A 25,498-nucleotide genomic window follows, 5' to 3' on the forward strand; every position below is an offset into this window, starting at 1 on the left:
ATATATTTCATTTCATCGCAGGTATGTACATCATTCAGATTTTCCTTTATTTTTTGCTTAAATTTGGGACACGAACCAAGATAATTTCCCTCCTAATTTTGCTCCATTTACTTACTATTCTGCGATAATCGATGTATCACTTTTAGATCGGTAATGCCAATAATGTTTTGCTTAAACACGGACACGCCATGGCCTGTATTCTTATTGGCTGTGAGTAAGGCATGTCTGCTTAGATCTGTCCAGTATATACTGTCCTGAAATAGATAACACAATAGAATTAAAAACAAAATTTCAAAATTCTTATGTATAAAAAATATAAGTGCTATTTTACAATTTGTCATTGTGAAAAGGGAGACAACTCATTTACTAAGAATCATTTGTTCATTTTTTTTTTTTCATCTAATAATTTAGGACGCTCGATCTGGGGATATTTTTTTTATTAAATCAAAGCATAAAAAAAAGAAAGCTATGATGAATTCTTTTTAATGTAACAAAGTTGATAACATAATACAAAATTTAGTCTTTACACAACTATTAAGAGAATCGTTTCTGTTTTCATATCATAATTTACAATGTTAAAGCAAGATTTTCATTAGATGAAAACATTTAAAAAAAGAAGCTTTGACAAATGTGGCAGAAAGATGACATTCATACACTCTGAAATATTGTATCATTCAGTCATTGAAAATCGGTTTGGTGCAATGTAAAAGTCTTTTAGTCTGAGCATGTGCAATGCTGCATGTTTGGTAGGATGCTTTGTCTTTGCGTGCGATAGGGTCAAACAACGGGTTTGTATTACTGTACACATAGATTCGAAAAAGTTGTCAAAAAAACAAATATATAACAAAGGACTTTTCAAGGTTTTTCAAGCCCTTCTCCAGACAAAATTTAAGCTTTCAAAACAAAATTTAGAATTGGTTTTACAATCCAGAAAGATTTGAAAAAGTGTTAAAAAAATTAAAATAAATAAATAAAAAATAAAATATATATATATATATATATATATATATATATATATATATATATATATATACACATACATACACTTATGAGATTAGAACAAGAGTCTAAAGAGCAGAGTATATTTTAATGTATTAGTAAATTCATTAATACAATTAAAATAAAAGAAAAAAAAAACAGTGCTCGTTGTAATGTACATATATGATAAGCTCGATAGGCATATATGTCCTAGAGCTTAATATTAAGTAAGATGATTGATAATTTATAATTAAAATTAAAAATCGGTTTCATAAACAAAATCAATAAATTGTACGATCGTTTCGGAAATGTTTTTATTGTGATAGACATTGAGTCTTGGACAATAATTTTATCATATAGTTTTTGAAACAAATGAATGCACCGATGATGATACGTACGACTTTTAGAAGGTGAACCATTAAAAGGTATTTATATTTTTGTTAAAAATATTTAAAATTTAGACTCTCTTTAACCTTACCTTTCAACCAGATTTTATCTTATTTTATTTTATCTTGCTTTGTTTATCAACATCAAAAAAGTAACTACTTTCCTTTATATTTTAAATATTTTCCAGATACATCTGCCTTACTTAAAAAATGCTAGGTTTATTTTTGGTGTCTTTAGAAAAAAAACACCCAATATTTTTGCTGATGGGGAGACTTTGTTTCAAAAAACTATATCATAAAATTATTGTCCAAGGCTTACTGTCTATCACAATAAAAACATTTCCGAAACGATTGTACAATTTATTGATTTTGTTTGTTCTTCCTTATAAAACCGATTTTTAATTTTAATTATAAATTATCGATCATCTTAATATATATATATATATGTCCATTCATGTGAAATCTTTTTATCATTTTTCTTTTGCCTCCTGTTCCCCTTACCTCACCCCTTTTTTTTAACCAAGTAAGATCTGTGACTTACTTGTAGTTTCATTAAATACTTTTATATGCAAAATCCGATCCTGCATTTTGCTAATTCCTGCCCTCTGATGAGAAGGAGAGTATTTCTTCGAAACTCCACGGATTAAGGACTATCCACTTATCTTGTGTTTCCTTTTTAATATTAAATACGTTTTTAACTCTTTTTCAAGATGTCTTTTAACATGTTTTATTAATCATTTGTTCATATATATATACACACACACACACACACACACACACACACATACACAACAAATAAATGTTACCACAAAAAAATAAATGTTACCACAGCAAATAAAAGTTACTTTGCAATCTACAAATTGTTGTTTTAAATGCTTTTTATTTCATCTCAAATATTAACTTTTTACAGTTTTTAAATTTCTAACCTGAGATAGCTACTATCTTGTCCATTTTTTTTTCGGCCCGGTTAAGCCTCATTTAAGTTTATCAGAATTTTTTTTGTGTGTATGTGTGTGTGTGTGGGGGGCGTCGCCATTGGAGAGACTTGTCTGCAGAAGGAAAGTTTTTCTCAGAGAGGGGTGAGGGGTCATTTTATGAAAACCAGGCCGTTGGGACCGGAAAAAAATAAAAAAAATGGAGTTACGTCCCTTTATCATAAAATTAATCGGACATAACTCGTGTATCCACAATAATAATAATACTATGCAATTTCAAAACGATATATTTCAATTTTATTTCCAATATTTAAAAAATATTTTAATGGTATTTTTATTAATACTTAAAAAAAATAATTAGTATTTAGTTCAATTTTATTTTTAATATTTTGACACAAAGAATACAATGTTCAAGACATTTTCCATATTTTCAAGGATTATTCAAGGTACTAATAGAAATAAAACCTTTCAAGGTAAAAGTCAAAATTCAAGGACCTTTCAAGTCTGTGCGAACTCTGTAAAAGATGCATGGATGTACGGGTGCAATGAATCTATTCTGGATAGATATTCCTACTCATTTATAGATGAATGAATTGAATGCTTACCTTGAAGACAACAATGGCATAGGGATGAGGTATTTCAACACCGCGGACCACAATTTTCTGGTTGGCACCATTTAAATCTGAAGATACAATTTGGTCGAGATAGGCATCTGTCCAGTAGAGTCGCCCCATCTCGTGGTCAATAGTTATGCCATTTGGCCAGACTAAAGTATTTTTGCCTTGCACGATGTAAGTGACGTTTCGACAATCCATTGTTGCTTTAGCAATACGAGGAAGAGAGGATGACCAGTCAGTCCAGTATAAGTAGCTGCAAAGAGAAAAGGGAAGGAATTGAAGTCGTTTGATAAAATATTTACAGAATATTTTTGCTACTTCGAAACCCAGGATATATTTATGATTTTTTTTTGGTATTTGTACAGTTTAATCAAGACATTAAAAAATGAAAATACGAAAAAAGTTCAACTTGTACGTATCTGTTATGGAAAAAAAAATTCATTTCATTAAGTAGTTTTTTTTTACAGCAAAAAGCAATTTGCTATGATACCGAGCAAAAGGTTCAATTTTTACGAAGAAAAGCTAGAATTAAAGATGGGGAGGGAGTGTCGTCGCTTTAACTGCAGTTATCTCCCCGTGGCATGTTCAACAATTTCCATAATGGCTGACTTCAACGCGCTCTCATAAAAACATTTTTCCGCTGTAAAAAAAAAAAAAAAAAAAAAACCTACTCAATCAAATTAAGTGAAATTTTTTTTTCAGAAATCTTCAGTTCAAAACGGATACGTACAATATAACCTTTTTTTTCCTCGATAGTTTCATTTTTTAATGTCTTGATTAAACTGTACAAGTACCTCCCCCCTCCATTGTTATTTTTTATAGTAAAAATTAGTCAAGTTTCATTTTAATTTGAGTTTTCTAAAATTTTAATTCATGGGGGGGAGGTTTACAACATGAAATTTTAGCTACACTTATCCCACAAATGTATTCATGCGATAATACAATGTTAAATTAACCATTTTTTTAGGTTAGAGAATAAGTTTCTGAATAAAGAAAATTATGTCATCTTGTTAAAGCCTAAAAAGTAGTAATGGTTGTAATTCTTGTTGCATATGATTGGTAAGTTTTATGACATCATGTAAATGGAACCAAGAATTATTCTAGTCAAAAATTTTTTTTTTAGTCAAATTTGAATATTTATGTGATAAACAATAACATAATAAATGAAAGAAATAACAGGCTTTCAAACGTGAATTTTTGACAAAAACAGGTTTTTTTATGGAAAATGGATGAAGGTGGATATGTATAATTTTCTCGTCTTGAGGAGGCCTCAAGTTTTGACAAGCTTCTGGGCTTGACCGTTACCTCTGATCTTAAATGGAACAGGTACATCAAATCTGTTGCCAAGGCCACTGGTGGGATCCTTCTATCGATCCAGTAGATATCTCACTGCTGATGCAATTCTCTATTTATATAAGAGCCAGGTACGTCCAAGGATGGAATACTGTTGCCACATCTGGGCAGGAGCTGCTAGAAAGGACTTGTCCTGCTTCGATAGGGTTCAAAATAGACTTCGTGGGAGATGCCCTTTTCTCTTCCCTGCAACCTCTATCTCAGAAGAGATGTTGCGAGTTTGTCTCTGCTTTATCGTTATTTTCATGGAAAGTGTTCAACTGAGCTTCAATATATGGTCCCCCCCCCTCGCCAAACTTTCACAAGAAACACTTGTCTAGCTGAAAACACTATCAATAATTTCCCCCACTCTTTATCTGTACCTAAACCTAAATGTAAAACAAAAAAAAAAAAAAACCAAAAAAAACTACTTAATGAAATTAAGTGAAATTTTTTTCCGGAGAACTTCATTCCATAACGAATATGTACAATATAACCTTTTTTGATATTTTCATTTTTTAATGTCTTCATTAAACTGTACAAGTACCTTTTTTTTTTACTTAAACAAAAGCAATTTTCTAGGGATTCTATTCATCAACGAATTAATAAAGCAAAGTCTTTCTTTGGTCACTTTCAGGTTAGTTGACATTCTATGTGTGTAGAACCATTCTGTCTCTCTTGACAACTGTGGACTCCAATGCTGTTCTTGTCATGGTTTTCTTCTACTTCATTTTCTATTTTGGCAGTGCCGTTTTGGCAATCGACGAGAGAGCAAACATGAGTTTATAATTATAAAAAATAAAATGCAAATTCACAACAGAAAACACAACTCAGATATAAATCAGTTATGCTCTGACCATATATGATAAAAGACCCCTTACCTCTGTAATAGTTTGTTGATAGCTGTTTGTCGAGGCATCTTTGTCAGTCGGTTGATCAGTTGTTTAATCTATTAAAACTCTGCCTGATCTACTCTGAGCCAGAAACTTGTCAACTCTCGCAAACTGAAAACTGTCAGAAACTAACTAAATATATTGACTTTAGTATCAATTCCCCACATTCTCCCGTTAGACATGATCTTAAATATAGCCCCTTATGTTCAAATAGCACTATACCTTGTTTGGGAGGGGAAAAAGTAAACAATAAATCAAAAATAATTTTTTTAAATCTATAAAAAAAGAGACCAAAAAATCTCAAGTTAATCTATCTCCAAGTTTTGAGCTGATCACTGTTAAAATCCATAAATGAATAATAAAAATAAAGTAAATATATAATTGCAAAGACTTACCCAAAATGAGGATTAAGTGCTATAGAGCGTGGCTTATCCAGGTATTCTGTGCCATTTAGGAGAGTGCGCCTAAATCGTCCATTGCTTCGAGCGACTTCCAATTTCTGTGCTTCCGAATCAATCCAATAAATGTTTCCAGCCGTCCAATCGTAAGCTAAGCCCTCAATCGCTTTCACATTGTTTTCAACGATAATCTCAATACTGTGATTGCCGTCCAAACATAAACGCTGAATTAGAAATGTAAAAAAAAACAAAAAAACAGACACATAAAAGCATTAGTTATACAACGGTAACATTAAAAGATAAAGTCATTTCATGGAAGATGATTGGACACATCTATACAATTAACGTAAGAAATAGCAAAACTTGGTGTGTGTAACAATGTTAAAAACGCTATTTTTTTCACATGAGGTATAATTAAGAAAATTGGAAAATTCCATTATAAGTTAAAACATAATCAAGTATGCCTATATGTCAGGATGTGACGTCAAAGACAAAGTCACAAGATATGTAGCTGATAAAATCTTTCTCTTCAGTTTTTTAACTACAAAACAAAGCAAAGCAACTGATCACCATCAGTTCCTTTTTATGAATGTGCAGGTAATCGGGTATCATCCCACGTCCAAGTAGCTGGCTAGTTACACACATGGCAAATCTCACTCTACATCACCAAGAAACTCAGAAAAAAACAACTGAAATCAGCTTCTTCCAAATCTCAAGTTATCTTTATGGCACCATTCGAGTCTACAAGAATATAATTAGAAATTAATATCTATGCCATCACTATTCTCTTTTGCTTTAGTTTAAGCTTAACGACGCATGGTCACTGGAGGTCAGTTTTGTGTTGAAAGATGACTTTTATATACACACTAGTTTCTTATTTTTTTTAGATTGTAGTCAGTGTGTTTACAAAAAGAAAAAAAAAAAAAATTTGCGGAATTTTTTTTTTTTTTTTTTTTAGATTGTAGTCAGTGTGTTTACAAAAAAAAAAAAAAAAAAATTTGCGGAATTTTTTTTTTTTTTTTTTTTAGATTGTAGTCAGTGTGTTTACAAAAAAAAAAAAAAAAAAAATTTGCGGAATTTTTTTTTTTTTTTTTTTAGATTGTAGTCAGTGTGTTTACAAAAAAAAAAAAAAAAAAAATTTGCGGAATTTTTTTTTTTTTTTTTTTTAGATTGTAGTCAGTGTGTTTACAAAAAAAAAAAAAAAAAAATTTGCGGAATTTTTTTTTTGAGATCTGGTACTTAATCCAATCTCATCATCACCAAATTTTGTTGTGTTCGGAGAATGAGATGTCAGAATTATTGAATATTTTAATAAAAGTAAATCAACTCATAATTTCAATACAATTTTACTCACGGCAGAAACCTTTAATTAATTACAAACGATATTACATGTCTGGTGATGTCTGCCATGTTTTTCTCTTTCTCGAATTCTATAGTCTTTTAAAGATCTGTAAGGGCGATAACTTACTTTTTTTTTTTAGTTATTCCCCCTATTATCGTTATAACCACCATTTGAGTCTATGAAAATATAATTAAGAATTAATATCTATACTGATGACGTCACTATTCTCATTTACTTCAGTTTAATAACCCATAGTCACTGGAGGTCAGTTTTGTGTCTGAAAATGACTTTTTTTTTCATATACACATTAGTTTCTTATTTGTTTGGAAATTGTTGCATATATTTGAGTGATTCAGAGTCCATTTTCTGTAGGCTGTTTTTTTAACCCAGTCAACGACGGGTACTTTTGCTAGTGTATATATATATATATATATATATATATATATATATATATAGTGTGAAAATATCGATACACTCACATGCAAAAATGCATATATTTACACATGTAGATGCAGAGGAAATCTTTAAATTTCAACCAAACTGACCTTAATATTGTCAGTGGCCAGATCCGCCCAATACAAACAATTATCTGCCTTGTCAAAGTCCAACACGACGGCTTCAACGAGACCTTCTTGCACCAGAATGTCATTTTCATTTTTGCCGAATATATAACGATGAATCATTTTGCGTTGAGCATATAATAAGAATTCAGGCATTTCTGTTTGAAGAAAAAAAATAAAAAATGGAAGAAACATTTTTATTATTAGAAAAAATATATGACAAAAAAAATTGGGGAACAAGAATGTGACCTAAATGTGACATTCACATCAATTTTTCAAAATTGAAGAATCAAGCAAAAGAAAACATGGATTCTTACCGGTTATCGGACAGGAATTCATCTGTGGGCCAAACAGTGTTTCATTTCCGCCTTGGCACGTATCGCCAGCAATGCGACGATATCTGTTGAAATTCATGGAACATTAGTGTTAATAAATGGAGAAGGAGGAGGGGAGGTCCAATAATTTAGAAACAAGAGGAAAAAATAAAAATAAGAAACTTAAAATAAACTTTAAGAGATACAGATTTATATAAACAACTGGCATCACCTTCAAGATGTGGTTAGCCATGGACATCCTAACCTCTGAAGAGCATCCAGTATAATGAAAACCAAGTTTCTATGCAAGCCAATGATCAAACCATCCTGCTGATTTCAAATTTACCTAGTCATGAACGAGTTTAGGTCAAATACTTGGTACTTCCTTGGAGGATTTGGTTTGGTTTGGTTTTACAGCATATTAATCTTTTTTTTTTTTGGGGGGGGGGGTTTATTTAATGCCAAGTTTTGTAATTTCGATTGCTTTGTTTTTATTTTTGGTTAGATACTTTAACTTATTCAGTAAATCAAATCAGTTTTTTTGGATCATTAGGTGATATGGGTCTCGGGTGGGGGGGATAAAGTTATATTCTTTTGTATAAATTTACTTTTTTCAGAAATGCTAGTATTTTGTTGGAATTTTTTTTTTTTTTTTTTTTTTTTTTTAAATAGTCCTTTCTATTGTTGACATTGTAATAATTTTGCCAGATATGTGCGAGATCACGACAATCCAAAAGAAAGTACTGCAAAGGGTTCTTTTTTTTTTTTTTTTTTTTTTTTTTTTTTACACAGTGATCACCACTTATCAAGGCCCGGAAGCCACTCAGGGATAAGGGTTATCGCAAGTACATTACGTTAGTGTGGAGATTTAATGAAGTGTTTACTTAAGGGGGTGGTTCATTAGGAATTTGTTAACATTGGACTTGAAGACGTCCAAGTTGTAGTCCGGAGGGAAGCAGGCAGACGGAACAGAGTTCCACAGGCATGCAGTTCTAAGAAAGAAGCTTTGTTCATGGAATCCGCATTTTGATTTAGGCACAGATATAGAGCGGGGGAAATTTTTCACAGTGGATTCAGCTAGACGGGTGTTTTTCGTGAAAGATTGGCGAGGAGGGACCAGGGATTGGAGTTCAGACGAGCACCTGCCATGAAAATAACGATAAAACAAGGATAGGCTCGCAACGTCTCTTCTGTGGGAGAGGGGTTGCAGGGTAGAGAAAAGGGCATCCCCCACTAAGCCATGAAGTCTATTTTGTACTCTGTCAAGGCATGATAGGCTGTTTTTGGCAGCTCCTGCCCAGTTATGGCAACAGTATTCCATCCTAAGGGATAAGGGTTATTGCGTGTTCAGTAATCAATGAGATAGTATTGTAGTAATCATTAGTATTGAGAGTTTAGATAAAGTATCTTACTTAAGGGGGCGGTTTGTCAGGAGTTTGTTTATATTGGACTTGAAGACGTCCAAGTTGTGGTCAGGTGGGAAACAGGCAAGCGGCAGAGAGTTCCATTGGCGTGCAGTTCTAAGAAAGAAGCTTTACTCATGGAATCTACGTTTGGATTTAGACACAGATAAAGAGTGGGGAAAATTATTGACAGTAGTTTCAGCCAGACGGCTGTTTCTCGTAAACATACGTTTTAAAGTCGCCTTCGTGTTAATGCCTTCAAAAATTACCCAAGGATGATATCGTGACAATAGGGAGACATTATGGACTAGATGTTAGATCGGCTCTTCGTAGGGTACAATTAATTCCCATAGTGGAGGAGTATCTTAAAAGCCAAAATAAAAACGTTACGACAGGAGAAGATAGCTTCATAGAATCTCCCACATTCGAAGGACTACGTAGTTTAAAGAAAGACGACATTATATTAATTGGAAAACATTATGACTTAGTTGTCACACTCAGTATGAGGAAGATTCAATTGGAAAGAATAGTAACAATATAGTTGAAAATAAAGTATGAAGTCAAGTTAAAATTAGTATCGGAAGAAAAGATCCATAAAGAGAGAGAATAAATGACAAAATAAATGACATGTACATATATATATATATATATATATATATATATACTAGCATGGGTGGCCGGCGTTGCCCGGGTATTTGGAGGTGTATGTTGAGCAAAAAAAATAAGCGGTCATTTTTTTTAAATTTGACCCCTATTATGACTCCTTAAAATTTATTTTCGCATGCCAAACATTCTGGAGGGTGTTCTTTTTTTAGTAGGGTGGAGTGGGTTATGTGCGTGTGTCCTATGTGAATGAGGACAAAACTTTCTCCCTGCGTGATTTTCTGAAACCATTCTTCTATTGCAAATTTGATTTTGAAAATTTTGTTATTTTGACATTATTATTCCATTGTATTTGCCCTTTATTTTCTTCTGTTCACCTCTTACAAAGCATGTCACCACTTGGACGTAAAAGGCTACTATTTGGGGCCATGTCTCGGAAAGATTAACAAGATATTTGTATATGTTACATTTAAACTTCTGCATATCAGTACAGCCAGGCAAGAAGGGCAGCAGGAAGGAAATTCCAAAGTGTAGCTGTTCGAGGGAAGAAACTGTTAGAATAGAAAGCTTTTTGACATTTAGGGACAACAACAGTGAAAGGCGAGATCTTATTGCTAAGCGGGTTTGTCGAGGATATGTACGTCGAGGGGATACAAGTGAAACGAGTTCATCAGAACACATTCCATTAAAATATTTGTAAAACAGGCACAGTGATGCAACATTGCAGTGATGAGACAGGGGCTGGAGCTTAGTTGATAAAGTGGGACTGATTAAATTGACAATTCTTTTTTGGACTTTATCTAAGAGGGAGAGACGAGTGGTAGATGTACCAGCCCAGATGTGGCAACAATACTCCATGCATGGTATGCGAATGGTGGCCTTGTAGATGTACAGGATACTCTCAGGCATGAGTAGTTTTCTAGCTCGATAGAGGGAACCCACCTTCTTTGCAGCAGCCCTTGCAATGTTCTCTATGCATTTGTTCCAATTCATATTGCCCGCAAATGTTAGGCTGAGGAGTTTGAAGGTAGAATTCTCAGGTAGAGTGCTATTTGTCATGGATATCGGTGGTTGGAGAGGCGTCTTGTAATTGTTAAAGGAGAGCAGCTTAGTTTTACTAGCATGAAATGTTACCATCCATTTGCGGCCCCATTCCACTATAGCCTGGAGGTCATTTTCTAATGATTCTGCCATTGTCTTAGATTTATGTACATCTGTTCTTCCCTCATGCATATTATAGAGTGTTTTATCATCAGCAAATATACCTATCTTAGACGTTCTTAGTAATGAGATTGTTAATTAGTTGTTTGTAGTCTGAGTGTGGAATTTTTACATTGCTTATATAAAGTTTTAGTGTGTTTCGGCAACTATGTCAGCTTTTTCATTGCCCTGAATTAAAAAATGACTGAGGATCCTACAGAATTTGATATTTTTGTTTTTTGAAAAAGTATATATTCTTTTTAATAGATTGATGAATAGTGGGTTATTTAAATTTTGGTGCTTTAAAGATCAGAGTACTGATCGGAGTCTGAAAAATTATAAATTTGTTGTAGGTGAGGTTGGTAATGAGGTCTACAGCCAGGTCTATAGCCGTGGCACTAAAGATTGAAGCATAGTCTGGTAGTTGCTTCGGTAAAATAATATTGGATACTATTCTGTATCCAGTTCTGTTGCTGTCTTTGGACTCGTCTGTGTAGAAATGCAGATGGTTTGAGTATTTTTCCTGAATGTTAAAGAGTTTTTCTTGATAGGATGAGTTTGATTTTTTGGGTTCTTATTTCATTCAAGGATAATTTCAGGCTGTTTTAGTAGCCAGGATGGAAGGTTTAGTTGACTGACATCACAGATGCTGGTGATTGTGATACCTGTGTCTTCCACTACTGGTTTCATATGGAGAGAAAAAAAGAGGGTGGTTACAGTATTAATGTTTGGTTTATTTTAAGTTAGGAAACCAGTCAGGAAGTGAGAGAGGTAGAAAGAGGAAAAGGGAATGGGAAGAAGGAAAAAGGGGAGAAGGAGGGAGTTGTTTTTGTAGAACATAAGTTTTGCAAAAAGAAATATAAAACAAAAAGCATCAATGTTAGGCGCATTTTGTCTCAGGAAGCCAATATCTTTAGACAGCCTGATCTGGTAGCACCAGTCCTTGGAAGAACCACCATCATAAAATGAGACGATGTCAGAGTACAGTTGTGACAAAGGGGAGGAAAGTAATAACCATGTACTGCTGACTGTTTACGCACATGCCTTAAAAATAATGGTTAAAATAATAATTAAAAAAAAACACTAAAATCGATATGAATTGGTTATAGTCAGCTAATGTACTTCCTAACTTTCAACATGGCTGCGACTGGAAACAGTGCCAAGGCAAATCAATTCCTTCTTCCGTATTTCTACTGTGAAGCCATTTGTTGGAATAAAATATGAGAAAAGGACATTATTGAAAAGTATACAATAAATTTTTTTTTAAAAATTATACAGATAAAAATAACACAATTAGTTTTTATTTATTCTTTTAAAATAAAACTAAAAAATTTATTTCATTTGAAATTTTATGAGAAATATGTTTATGAAATTATAAAAAAATTTTTTTTTTTAATTAAAATATAATTTTATTTGAATTTATATAAATGTTTATATAAATTTATTTTAATTTATATAAACATATTTATATAAATTCAAATAAAATTATTTTTAAAATTAAAAAAACATTTTTATACTTTCATAAACATATTCATATAAATTCAAATAAAAATTTTAAAATTAAAAAAAAAAAGATTTTTATACTTTCATAATATAAAAATGTTTTTTTTATTTTAAATATAATTTTATTTGAATTTATATATGTTTATGAAAGTATAAAAATGTTTTTCTTAATTTAAAAATTTTTATTTGAATTTATATAAATGTTTATATAAATTTATTTGAATTTATATAAATGTTTATATAAATTTATTTGAATTTATATGAACATATTTATATAAATTCAAATAAAATTATTTTTAAAATTAAAAAATTTTTTATACTTTCATAGTATAAAATGTTTTTTTTTAATTTTAAAAATAATTTTATTTGAATTTACATAAATGTTTATGAAATTATAAAAATGTTTTTTTTTAATTCTTAAACAAACTAATTTTAATAATTCTTAATTAAAATAAGACTGAAAAAAACTTTCTAATGATTATTAAATAAAAGCGACGAAGGCCATCAACTCCCCATATTTCCTCCTATAACAACTTCACAAGATTTCCAGCTACAGTATAACTGGAAATGTTTTCTCAATCATTAAATCATTGCTCTTCGATAGGCTCATAAGAGTAGTGGTCGATGTACAAAACTCAGAGGCCTGCAGTATTAATGCTGGAGTCCCTCAAGGGTCAATCCTGGGCCCAACTCTCTTCCTGATCTACATCAATGACCTCCCTAAACACATACTTAAATCATTAATTGACATCTATGCTGATGATACGACCATCTACGGCAACAGATCAAAGGCTGTAAATGACAAAGTTCTCTCTGATTTTCTCTCCTCTGATCTCGAGCGCGTGGTTCAGTGGGGGAAGTCGTGGCTGGTTACCTTTAATGCATCTAAAACCAAACTCCTATCTTTACATCATCAACGCTCTGATCCCCATCTGGCATCAATTGAAATGGATGGCTCTTGTCTAGGAGAAGCCTCGTGTTTTGACAAGCTTCTGGGTTTGTCCTTTACTCCTGATCTGAAATGGAACACGCACATCAAGTTTGTTGCCAAGGTCGCTGGAAAGATGGTGGGATCCTTCTACCGCTCCAGAAGATATCTCACTACTGATGCAATTCTCTATCTATATAAAAGCCAAGTACGTCCAAGGATGAAATACTGCTGCCATATCTGGGCAGGAGCTGCTAAAAACAGCCTATCTTGCCTTGACAGAGTACAAAATAGACTTCGTGGCTTAGTGGAGGATGCCCTTTTCTCTACCCTGCAACCTCTCTCCCACAGAAGAGACGTTGCAAGCCTATCCTTGTTTTATCGTTATTCCCATGGCAGGTGCTTGTCAGAACCCCAATCTCTGGTCCCCCCCTCGCCAATCTTTCACGAAAAACACCCGTCTAGCAGAATCCACTGTGAAAAATTTTCCCCACTCTTTATCTGTGCCTAAATCAAAACATGGATTCCATGAACAAAACTTCTTTCTTAGAACTGCACGCCTGTGGAACTCTGTTCCGTCTGCCTGCTTCCCACCTGACTACAACTTGGATGTCTTCAAGTCCAACGTTAACAAATTCCTAATGAACTGCCCCCTTAAGTAAACACTTCATCAAATCTCCACACTAACGTACTGTACTTGCAATAACCCTTATCCCTGAGTGGCTTCTGGGCCTTTATAAATGGTGACCACCGTGTAAAAAAAAAAAAATTAAAAAAATAGTAAAAACTAGTGATGGGACGATTCCAATATTTTCCCCTGATTCCGATACAATTACGGATTCCGATTCTTTTAAATCTCTAAATATTTAACTATAAAGTTGTTATTTTCCCCCGATTTTCGTAAAAAAAAAAGTTAAATATGCAGATACTTTCCTAAACATTGAAATACACTTGTGGATGAGGATGATCTATCGATTTTAGCTTTACTGGTAATTTAAAATCAATAAGTATTTATTATTACCAGCAGCGGACGATTTTAATTTAAACAAAATCAGATAAAAAAAAAAAATTTTAAATCGTTTTGGCATCAGAAAATAAGCATCAATTTTTCCGATTCCCTATTCTGATTCATTGTCCCAACACTAGTAAAAAAAAAAAAAAAAAAAAAAAAAAGAGTACATGCATAAAGGAAGATATAGGTGTGAGCGAAAAAAGTGAAGGAACTGATTTGCCTTGTCACCACTTCCGGAAGCAGTCACGTCAGAAGTTAGGAAGTATGTTAGCTGACTATAATTGATGAATTTCCAAAATTGACCCCCACCTACGCCACAGTGTATATATTGTTCTTGAGCACCATTCATAAGTTTGGAAGTCGATTTCTTAAAGCTGTTCAACACATGTCAGCATGTAAAACAAATATTAACTACTGTTGTTGCAGTTGAGCATCATTCATTTTCGCATGAATCAATTATTGTTGGCATTTGTTTTCAAGATATCTTTCTAGTTAGAAGTCATTCTAGAAAGACATTGGGTACTTACATGAGGGACCACGTGAAGTTTGCCAACATCCTTAAGTGAAAGTGGAACGACCTGGATTCAAACTTAGAACACTCAGGTTGTCAGTCTGTGTCCTTAACTACTTAGCCACTGCCACCTCTTTGGTGTATGTGTACATGGAGATGGCAGCACAAGAAAAAAAAAACCCACCTAAAACCGATAGAAAGATATATGGAAGGAAAGAGACAGGAAGTCATTCTTTGATGAATGGAAAGTTATCTACCTACCTTAGTCTGTGGAAACTATCACACATGACCATTTGCATAAGGTGTTTGCCACATGGATTTCTATCTTACTGATAGCTTTCCAGAAGTGAGGTGTTGAGTGCACGAGGATAAATTTGGAGATGTGCCCGAAGGAAGAGTCAAAGTTTTTTAAAAGACTAATTACATAGGATTGAATCTGGGTCCATCACTATGATCCAAAGACAAAACCCAGTTAATGAACCAGGATAGAGTAGTGATGACAGATTTCCTGGCAAAGGATACCACAATTAAAGTAACCTATTAGTCTTCGTTGTTAAAGAAATTAAGAGAAGCTGTCAAAATCAAGAGGTTGGGCAAGATTACCAAAAACAACGCTCCACTTCACAACGCTCCAGTTGCCAAATCAGAAGCATGGATGTGCTACTATGAAATCCTACCTCCATTCCTCTTACTCTCTTGACCTTATACTCTCTGACTTCCTTTGAAGTTGCTTTTGAAAAGCAAGCATTTATCAGATGATGCAACCTTGATTTCCAAAGTCACATCATGGTTGGAAGACCAACCTGGAGTGTTCAACTAAAAATGGTCTCCAGAGCTGCATTAAACAATGGGAGAAATGCCTAACTGAGTGGTTACTATGTAGAGATAAACTAATAACTGTGCTAAGTTTTGTTGCTCTACTGTTGTCATAAGTTAGTCAGGGACATTACTTATTGAATGCTCCTCATAGTGAATCTTTAATTATTTATGGAATCAGCAGATGTTCAAAAGATAGGGAATACAATGCATTAAGGAATGTATTCTAAGTCTTTCAACATTTGATGATTCAATGACGTAAATATTTTTTATCCATTAATCTTGTTTTATAAAGCTCTATCTAGAATATTGAGCATCCCCTTTTAAGATACGAGTAAAATAAATCCTATTTTCAAATTCTTTCTTTTAATATATATATATATATATATATATATATATATATATATATATACATACACACACAGCCTTTGAGACTTTACACGATCGGTCGGCACAGTCGATTGAAAATTTTTAGGGGCGACTAAAAGTCGTAAATCACTCGGCCGCCAGTCGATAAAATTTCTTCAAATAAAGAAATGGGAAAAACTCATTTATTTTTCAACCCTCAAATATGCGGTGATTTAGAATGACCTATGTCTCATCATTTGTGAATTCTTTCATCTCTAGCTTCGAGACTGTTGGAATATTGTATTGAAAAAAAGAGTGGTTACGCTAAAGGTCAACAAGAGGTCAAATTTACACATTCGGCATGTAGTCAAAATGTCGCCTTCATTTAGCTCTCTGATTTTGAAATTAATTTGGAAAAAAAATTCTTTGATGCTACAACTACATACACTTCATGCTTACAAAAGTAAAGACGAACATTTGAAAGAGGAAAAAACACATCGCTCCGTCAAGCATCTGAAGAAATGATTCTTATTCCTATGGAACAATAATATGAATGATGCTATATAAAGAAACTGGTGTTGTATTTTAACGTTTTGTTGAATATTTACTGAAATGTTTGTAGTAATAAAATAGTTGATTTACAAGAGTTAAACAAATATTTTCTTATTAGATTATACACATGGTAATTTCTTGAATTGTTGTAAAATTATTTACTATCATTGACTGAAACAAAGACAAAGTCGGACGAGTAAAAATATTTTGGGGTGAGTAAATTTTCCCTCACACTTTTCAAATCTCAAAGGCTGTATATATATATATATATATATATATATATATATATTTTAAGTCCATGTATATTGTTTACATAAACTAGAAAATATTTTCAAAAGTGCTCAATATGTGTGTGCAGAGATCATAAATGGATTCCCATGTTGCTGACATCTTTCCAGAAGTGAGAACATGTTGAGCACTCGAGGATGAATTTGGAGATGTACCAAGAAATGTTGATCAATATGCGCATACTCCATACAATATTTTCATACATACATACACACTACATTTTGTGTTGCCTGGGAGTCTTTACTTTCATTTAATAATAATCTCACAGTCAAATTCGAGTGGCAGCGATGGTGTTAATTTCATTTATTCACTTTAATTTAATGCATGTTTAAGTTCCTAGCAATCATTGCTGAGTGTATAATTAGTGGGTTGGAGTGGGGATGGGCAGTAATGGTGAATTATAATTATTAAGGTGAAAATTGATCGTCTAGCAAAACTGCAGAGCTCCGAAACTAAAGGTGCTGAAAAACCAATGTTGAATCTATAGTCACATTTTTAACTTCGGAAGGGACAATTTGGTGGCTTTAAATTATTTTTTTTTTTATTACTTTTATACTCCACCTTACAAATATATATATATATATATATATATATATATATATGCATGTATTCCACCCTGCAGAAAAAAAAAAAAAATGAAGCCCACTCTAGAAAATGAAATAAAGTAAATTCTCCCGATCTTCCCTGCAGTAAATTTGTTTTCTTTCATTTTCCCATGCATAAAAACCTTATTAATCGTTTCACTTATATTGCCAAAATTTACTTCTTATCAACGTTTGTATGCATTAACATGCACATTTGTGTAATTTAGACAAATGCATAAGTTCGCGTACACACTTGTAAGTGAAAAAGCTTGTTCGCTTATTGTTGTATTTCTAACACTTCTCTTTAGCTAGTTTTTTTTACCTTGAAATAAGTTTTTTTTTTTTTTAGCTACTCACATCAGGTGGCATCATGCTTTGTCTGGAGTGATTTCACTAAAAAAAACAAAGAAACAAACAAAAAAAAACATTTAAGAAAAATCCGAAAAATGTAAGCATGTTACAAACCCTTTTGTATAAGAGTAATAAGATCCAGGTGGACACTGGATAGGAATTCTATGTACGTTAACACTATTTTCTGAATCCAACTCGCATTTATCCCCCTCTTTCGACTTGATGAAGCCATAATCACTGTAGAAAAAAAAGAAAAGAAAAAACTGGAAATTAATAACAAAATATTGAAATGAACAAACAAACAAACAAAAAAAAGAAATGGAAATTAACAAAATATTGAAATGAACAAAAAAAAATATTGAAATGAACAAAAAAAAAGAAAATATTGAAATGAACAAAAAAAAATATTGAAATGAACAAAAAAAAAAATATTGAAATGAACAAAAAAAAAAATATTGAAATGAACAAAAAAAAAAATATTGAAATGAACAAAAAAAATATTGAAATGAACAAAAAGAAAATATTGAAATGAACAAAAAAAAAGAAAATATTGAAATGAACAAAAAAAAAATATTGAAATGAACAAAAAAAAAAGAAAATATTGAAATGAACAAAAAAAAAGAAAATATTGAAATGAACAAAAAAAAATATTGAAATGAACAAAAAACAAAAAAAAATATTGAAATGAACAAAAAAAAAAAATATTGAAATGAACAAAAAAAAAAAATATTGAAATGAACAAAAAAAAAATATTGAAATGAACAAAAAAAAATATTGAAATGAACAAAAAAAAATATTGAAATGAACAAAAAAAAATATTGAAATGAACAAAAAAAAAAAAATACTGAAATGAACAAAAAAAAAAAATATTGAAATGAACAAAAAAAAAAAAAATACTGAAATGAACAAAAAAAAAAAAGAAAATATTGAAATGAACAAAAAAAAAGAAAATATTGAAATGAATGAAAAACAAAAAAAAAACCAGCAAAATAATCATGAAATGAAGCTAATAATAAAATTAATTTTTAAAATTCAGTAGAAAAATATGAACAGAGAAAATATGTCTTTCACCCACTAAATGTCATCTCGTATCAACTACAGAACAAAGCATTATGCATAGACGATGGAATTATTTTACGGATGGTAGTAGTTACTTAGATTTAGGTTTTGATAAAAATAAACAAACCATTCAAAGTCTTCTCTTGTACAAGTACAGTTTCGAACTGTAAGCGGTCGGATGTAATCTTCGCCGTTGTAACATTTGGCATGTGGAACCCGATGCTCGGTGATGTCCTTCCTACCAAGCAAACAACCATGGATGCCCTTGGCTTCTATGAGGGCATCAGACAAAGACCACTCCTTGTAGTCCTCTTTGCTGCAGACGGAACCTAAAAATAATAAAAATAAAGAATATGATAGTTTGCTTAAAGCATTGCTGCTAAATAAATATAGAAACAGATGGTAATGTCTTTACTGACAAAATTTTTGAGGTTAAGAATAAATATATCGTTGATTTTAGTTTTGATAACTTTTTTTTATTAATTATACAACTAATAAACTTGGAGATTATTAATATAGTTACATTTAACACATTATTGGGTAGCGATTCATGGTAGCTAAGGCTCCAGAATCATGATGTATACTTCTGTAACATATTTTTGCTAATACACTTTTTATTAATTATATTAGGTTGAAGAGAAAATTCTTGCGGAATTTCTAATTTTGAATTAAAATGATGTATTTTCAAATAACTTTACTTTATATATCATTTTAAGAAACATTTTTCATTCTATTTAATCGTTTAAATTACAATTGTTTTAAAACAATTATGTCTTTTTTTTCAGGACATTGAATACAGGATGGAAAAAAAGAAAATTCACACAATTTTCTTATTTCAATTCAATTTAGGCCAAAAAACTGCTGAAATAGCTTGTGATATCAATGAAGCATTTGGCCCAGGAATCACTATTGAACACACAGCACAATGGTGGTTTAAGAAATTTTGTGGCGGTGATAAGAGTCTTGAAGATGATGTGTAGTGGTCGGCCATCGGATGTAAACAACTATCAATTAAGAGCCTTAATCAAAGCCAATTCACACACAACAGTTTGAGTACTTGTTTCTAAATTAGATGTAATGTATGCAATGATTTCCAACCACCTGAAAGAGATTGGAGACACAAAAAACACCATTACGGCAGTGAAGTACTGTCAATAAATGAATGAAATACATCAGAAACTTCAACAACAACATCCAGCATTAGTCAACAGAAAAGGCCCAATTTTCCTCCACGACAATGCCTGACTGCATATTGCTAAACTGATTCTGCAGAACTTAAACAAATTGGGCTACGAAACTGCCTCATCTGCCATACTCTTCAAACTTCTCACCTACTGACTACCACTTTTTCAAGCATCTTGACAACTTTCTGCATGAGAAATGCTATGATCAGGTAATTCTAAGTATGGAAACATAGGGATTTATTTAATGTAACGAGGGTTCTCATTAATCTTTCTTACAACTACATTCTATACTTGAAAAATAGGGATCTGCAGAGCTAGGACGGCAAATATTAAGGGTCATGTGATTATGAAAATTTTCCACAACTCATTTTTGCATTCTGTCTGCCAATGAGTTTTAAGTGATTTTTCTTCAGATTTTGTGTTATAAAATAAACTTTTCTCATTGCATAAGCATTGCTGTATATGATGTCTTCATAAACAATTTTGCAGATTGGTTTTTCTTACATATGGTATTCTTTTGTAATTGACTTGACAGGTCTTTAAGGATGACCACCATTCTAATGCCGTCAGTGTATCGAGAATATCTCTTTAGTTTTCATAATGATGATAGCTTTGTAGATAAGAGTTCAAGCAAATTTTAAAGGTGGTTCTATTTCTAAAATGCTCTATTCAGTATTTATAGTCATGTTAACTATGTGATACATATACATACACACAATTCTAATATATATATATATATATATATATATATATATATATATATATATATATATATATATAGAGAGAGAGAGAGAGAGAGAGAGAGAGAGGAAGAAGAAAAAAAAAAGAAAAGATTGATAAAGGAGTCTTACTCCGAAATATATTTCTTTAAAAATAAACACCTGTTTATTTTATAAAAAAATTCCGCATTGCAGTTTTGGCTTCAAATGTATTTATTTATACATGTTTTATTCTTCAAATTTCACTCAACGCTTCGAACGGATATACACAAAAATAACTACCCAGATATATATATACACACACACACTTCTTTAAAATAAAATATTTCATATATATAATATAAATATATTTTTATGTATCTATTTTCAGTATTTACTTCAACAGTGCTCAATACATTGGTAGAGCTAGATAGTAAATCTTGTAATATATATGGCAATCAAGGTACACAAAATTTTGTGTTTCATCCTCGTGAGGATTTGTTAGGCTATTGAATGGAATCAGTATTACTACATGTTAATGATACACACACACGGTGGAACAACAAGAAAAAAAGATGACATGATTCCATTTCCTTTTGACAAAAACCGGTTTTTTGTTTTTGTTGCAGACCATCTACTAGTTGGCCAGTTGTGTACATATCTCAAGAGTGATAGGGGCCTTCTATCATGTCTGAAAGTGACACGATGTTCAATGAGCGAGATCAGAGATGTGCCACTGTACAACTCATGCTCTCTATCGATCCAAATTATGACAACAGGACTATTGCCAACACCTTCAAAATACAAATCCGGATGGTTTAATGCTTGAGGGCACAACAGTGAAGTTTCTAGCCACGGTTATGGTCTTTGGTGTGGTTTCAAGTGAGGGCACATCATGCCACCTCACATCTTCAAAGACGATTTGAAAGTCAACACCAAAGTATCTGTATGTGCTGAAGAGTGTGGTGATCCCCTGGTGCAATCAGATGGACACTGGCAGACTCTGGGTGTGGCAGCAGGACTTGGCGCCGGCCCACAAGTCCGAAGAGACCTAGGCTTGGCTTCAGAAGGAGTGCTATGACTTTGCACTCTTTCTCCCCCACCCTGAACCTACTGGACTACTTCATTTGGTCATACGTCGAGAACATCACCAACATGACCTCTCACAACACCAAAGCCAGCCTGATCGCCGCCATCTGCCGAGTATTTGCCAAGCTCTCACCGACGCTTGTGGAAAAGACATGCTCCCAATTCTGAACCTGTATCGAGGTAGTGATTGAAGGCAACTACATTGAATGGATGTCAACTCGCCTACATAATCAAATTGCCTGAATTGATTTTTTTCAATGAAAGTTTTAAAATAAAACTGTAGCGTTGTTTTCTTTAGGGTGACAAATTTAGCGCTCCACCCTGTATTTCATGTATCAACATAAAATGTCGTAAGGAGATATATCTTATGTATTAGTTTTAAATATTTACTTCAATGCTCGAGTAGAGCTAGGCAGTAAGTTATTAAAAATATTACTGTGATAATTAAGTTATATAGAAACGTGTTTCATCCCCGTAGGGAATTGTCAGATAATGCAGGCATGTCCAAAGTTGTGTAGGGCGATTAGGACACTGCATTTATGCACTTTTCTCTCCATTTCTGCTCAAACCATTTTGCGTCTAATATAAAAAGTTCCAGCTAAAATACGGAAGTGATAAGATGCTATGTTTCCTGGTTTACCTCTCAGCGTGACTAGATTGGGAGGTGAGGCGAAAGGTAAAGACTATGAGTTGATTCTTTTCCTCTAATATATGTTGGACAAACCAACCTGTCTTGTACTTCATGAAATTGTCAAATTAGTATAAATTGTAGAGAAGATGTAATCCCAGTGACCCTTTTTTCTTATTCCTCTAAAACAAGCAGAGTCAGTCGAATACAGACGCGACTACACAATGACTATCGCTCATCATGACTCAAACTTTATAGAATGATGTGACTGTATACAACCCAACTAATGTGAATACTTTAGACAGGGTCGCATGAAGAACAGGTGTGAGATGTTGCCTATTCCAGATTCTGGGACTCTCCTAGTATTTGAAATACTGAAACGAAAGAAAAATAAAAAGTGGATGTATTGTAAAAAAAACAAAAAAAAACTTACTAAATATTGAGCTGAGATTCACTTGTACAATTAGCCATTCATGTTTTGCAGCATATGATCCAAAAATTGAGAAGACTGTTGTTTTTTCGCCTGGTTCTGTTAATAGGCCATACACCCAGATTTTACGATCGGTAAATTTCAGAGATGTCCATGTTTCACCATTATTCCAAGAATACCTAGGAAAATAAAATAAAATTTTAAAACAGGAATTTATAACAATTACAATACAATCCAAGAATACCTAGGAAAATAAAATAATTCCAAGAATACCTAGGAAAATAAAATAAAATTTTAAAACAGGAATTTATAACAATTACAATACAATCTCCGTGTTTGCTCACTGCAAAGTTTTGTTCTAACAATTACAAAAAAAAACTGCACCTATATTAAAAAAGTATTTAATATACTTCACCCCCCCCAATAAATATTAAGAATTAAAATTTTAATTTGAATATAAAAAGTGATGAGAGAATAAAGGTACGTAAAAAAAAAAAAAGGAGGTAAATCTAATTGGATAACACAGGATGGAAATCAAACTTACAATAAATTATCTGTCACAGAACCTTGTCGGATGGCAACAATTAAACCCCCATGATCACCAAATGTGAAAAAGTGTCCGTCTAGCAGAATCTGAAATTATAAATGAAATATTACAATTGCTCATATTTTTTATTAGTTAAAAACAGACATATGAAATATTAAAAATACAATTATGTTATCAAAGAGTAAATCTTTAACAAAGCAAAACTTATCAAGATAAGCTCAACACAATTAAGAGGAGCAAACATCTTTCATATAAATATATAAATATATATATATATTAAAAACAAAATATGAAAAATATATACATATAAAATATTAAAAATACACATATTTCATACAAACACGTATAAAGAAGTAGAAATCTTCAAATTTGTAAAACATTCATTCCACATTTTCTTAACACAATGTCAGCTATGCATGAAATCATTCTTTAAAACTACAAAGTCAATTTCTTTCATTTATATCAACCAATACACACATATATAATATTATACAGACAAACTTAAGATTTGTGGTGGAAAATGAACTGACCTCGTGCCATGTAAGGCCAGCATCCATAGAAAGGAAGATATTCTGGTGAAACTGTTTGATCCGACTACCAACTGTCCCAGAAGCAATTATAAGTCCGGGTGCAGAATCTCTAGATAAAATCGGTTCAGAATGGCTGGTTGGGTATAAATGCTCCAATTCTTGACTTACATGCAGCGAACAATGTAGCCACTGAAAAGTAAAACAGTTTTTAATAAAATCAAATCAATAGAATCATAAATTATTTTAAAACACATAAAAAAACCAAAAAAAAAAAAAAAAAAACCCAGTAAACCCCCCCCAAAAAATATATAAAATCATTAAGAAAATTTTTTTTAAAGCTGTTCTGATAAAATTTCTATTTAATTAAAGTATCTTCTATCTTTTTCTTTAATCTATTACAAGTTTTTTTTCCCCCTGTTAACAAAAGATGAAAATATCTAATATATATAAAAATAAACCAAAAGGCATTCTGGTTAAATTAATTGTTGTAATTATGAAATTTAGTAGTCAGTGCTTGCATGTCTAAGCAGTTAAGCTATAAAAAAAACTTTAGAAAGTCATTTTATAAGAAGACTAGAATATTCCATTATGTTCAGATGTGCAACAAAGCGTCGTTCTTATCTGATACAGTTGCTCAATGGGATCATTTCAGATGCTATTGCGGCTTGAAGTAACGAAGGCCACCAATTGTTGGAGTGTGAGGCAATGAAAGTTTGCTTGGATGCATTCATTGCACAGGCCATGATTGTCCACTTGTTGTGTTCATCTAAAGTCTATGCTCAATTTCAGCACTGGTTGCAGTCAATCGTTTAGTCTATGTCAGTACTGAAACAAAAAAATTCAAACTGCAAACAAAACTACAACTTCAGTTTTAAAACAAGTAATAAAGTTTTATTTTTCAAGGTTGCAATGATATTTATCGACCGAATGTCAGATTTGCAATCAGATGGAATCAAAATAGTTCAATCAAACACAAACAGACTATCAGCTTAATGTCCATCTGCCTCCCAGAAACCCAACTGATCTCCCTGCCTGCTTTGCTATAACTTTAACGGTACAAAAACTATACAGTGCTTTGAAAATGATATATGAACAAACCCTAGGGATCCTTTTCATCAATAAACTCATCAGGAGTTAATCATTGGGTTACAACAGATGCAAAAAGATAAATTAAATTGTCCCACAAGAGCGAATACTCAGAGATATACGAAAAATTGGGAAATCGTGTGAAATATATATACCATATAAAATATATGTACACTTGAGATGGGGGGGGTATGATAACGATTAAGATATCTCCAAGCAAGTCTAATGATGTAACAAATTCTTTTTGTTGGCAAAGCGATGACTTGCACGAAAGAATTGCGACTCCAAAATCTTTAAGTGATTTTGAGAGTCAGCCTATTGCAATATTCTGAAATAATCCAATTTATAGGCATTGGCACAAGCTGGATTTTTAATTAGATGATGGTCAATGGC

General features: G+C 32.2%; 1 protein-coding gene across 2 annotated transcripts in view; it reads right to left on the bottom strand.

The window, feature by feature from the left end:
• The window catches only part of LOC145249015 (sortilin-related receptor-like), a 287,750-nt gene that overhangs the window by 73,837 nt on the left and 188,415 nt on the right, over positions 1-25,498 (bottom strand). For both annotated transcript variants that reach the window (XM_080110875.1, XM_080110874.1), the window contains 10 exons: positions 24,020-24,208; positions 23,487-23,575; positions 22,946-23,121; positions 19,041-19,242; positions 17,969-18,091; positions 7,759-7,841; positions 7,427-7,599; positions 5,537-5,763; positions 2,905-3,169; positions 116-254 (listed from right to left, as the gene is read on the bottom strand). In XM_080110875.1, the coding sequence (XP_079967001.1) occupies positions 116-254; positions 2,905-3,169; positions 5,537-5,763; positions 7,427-7,599; positions 7,759-7,841; positions 17,969-18,091; positions 19,041-19,242; positions 22,946-23,121; positions 23,487-23,575; positions 24,020-24,208 (1,666 nt within the window). The remainder of the gene's footprint in view (positions 1-115; positions 255-2,904; positions 3,170-5,536; positions 5,764-7,426; positions 7,600-7,758; positions 7,842-17,968; positions 18,092-19,040; positions 19,243-22,945; positions 23,122-23,486; positions 23,576-24,019; positions 24,209-25,498) is intronic.

This window comes from Euprymna scolopes, chromosome 27 (genome assembly GCF_053919585.1).
Source record: "Euprymna scolopes isolate OS-2025 chromosome 27, ASM5391958v1, whole genome shotgun sequence".
Lineage (NCBI taxonomy): Eukaryota > Metazoa > Mollusca > Cephalopoda > Sepiida > Sepiolidae > Euprymna > Euprymna scolopes.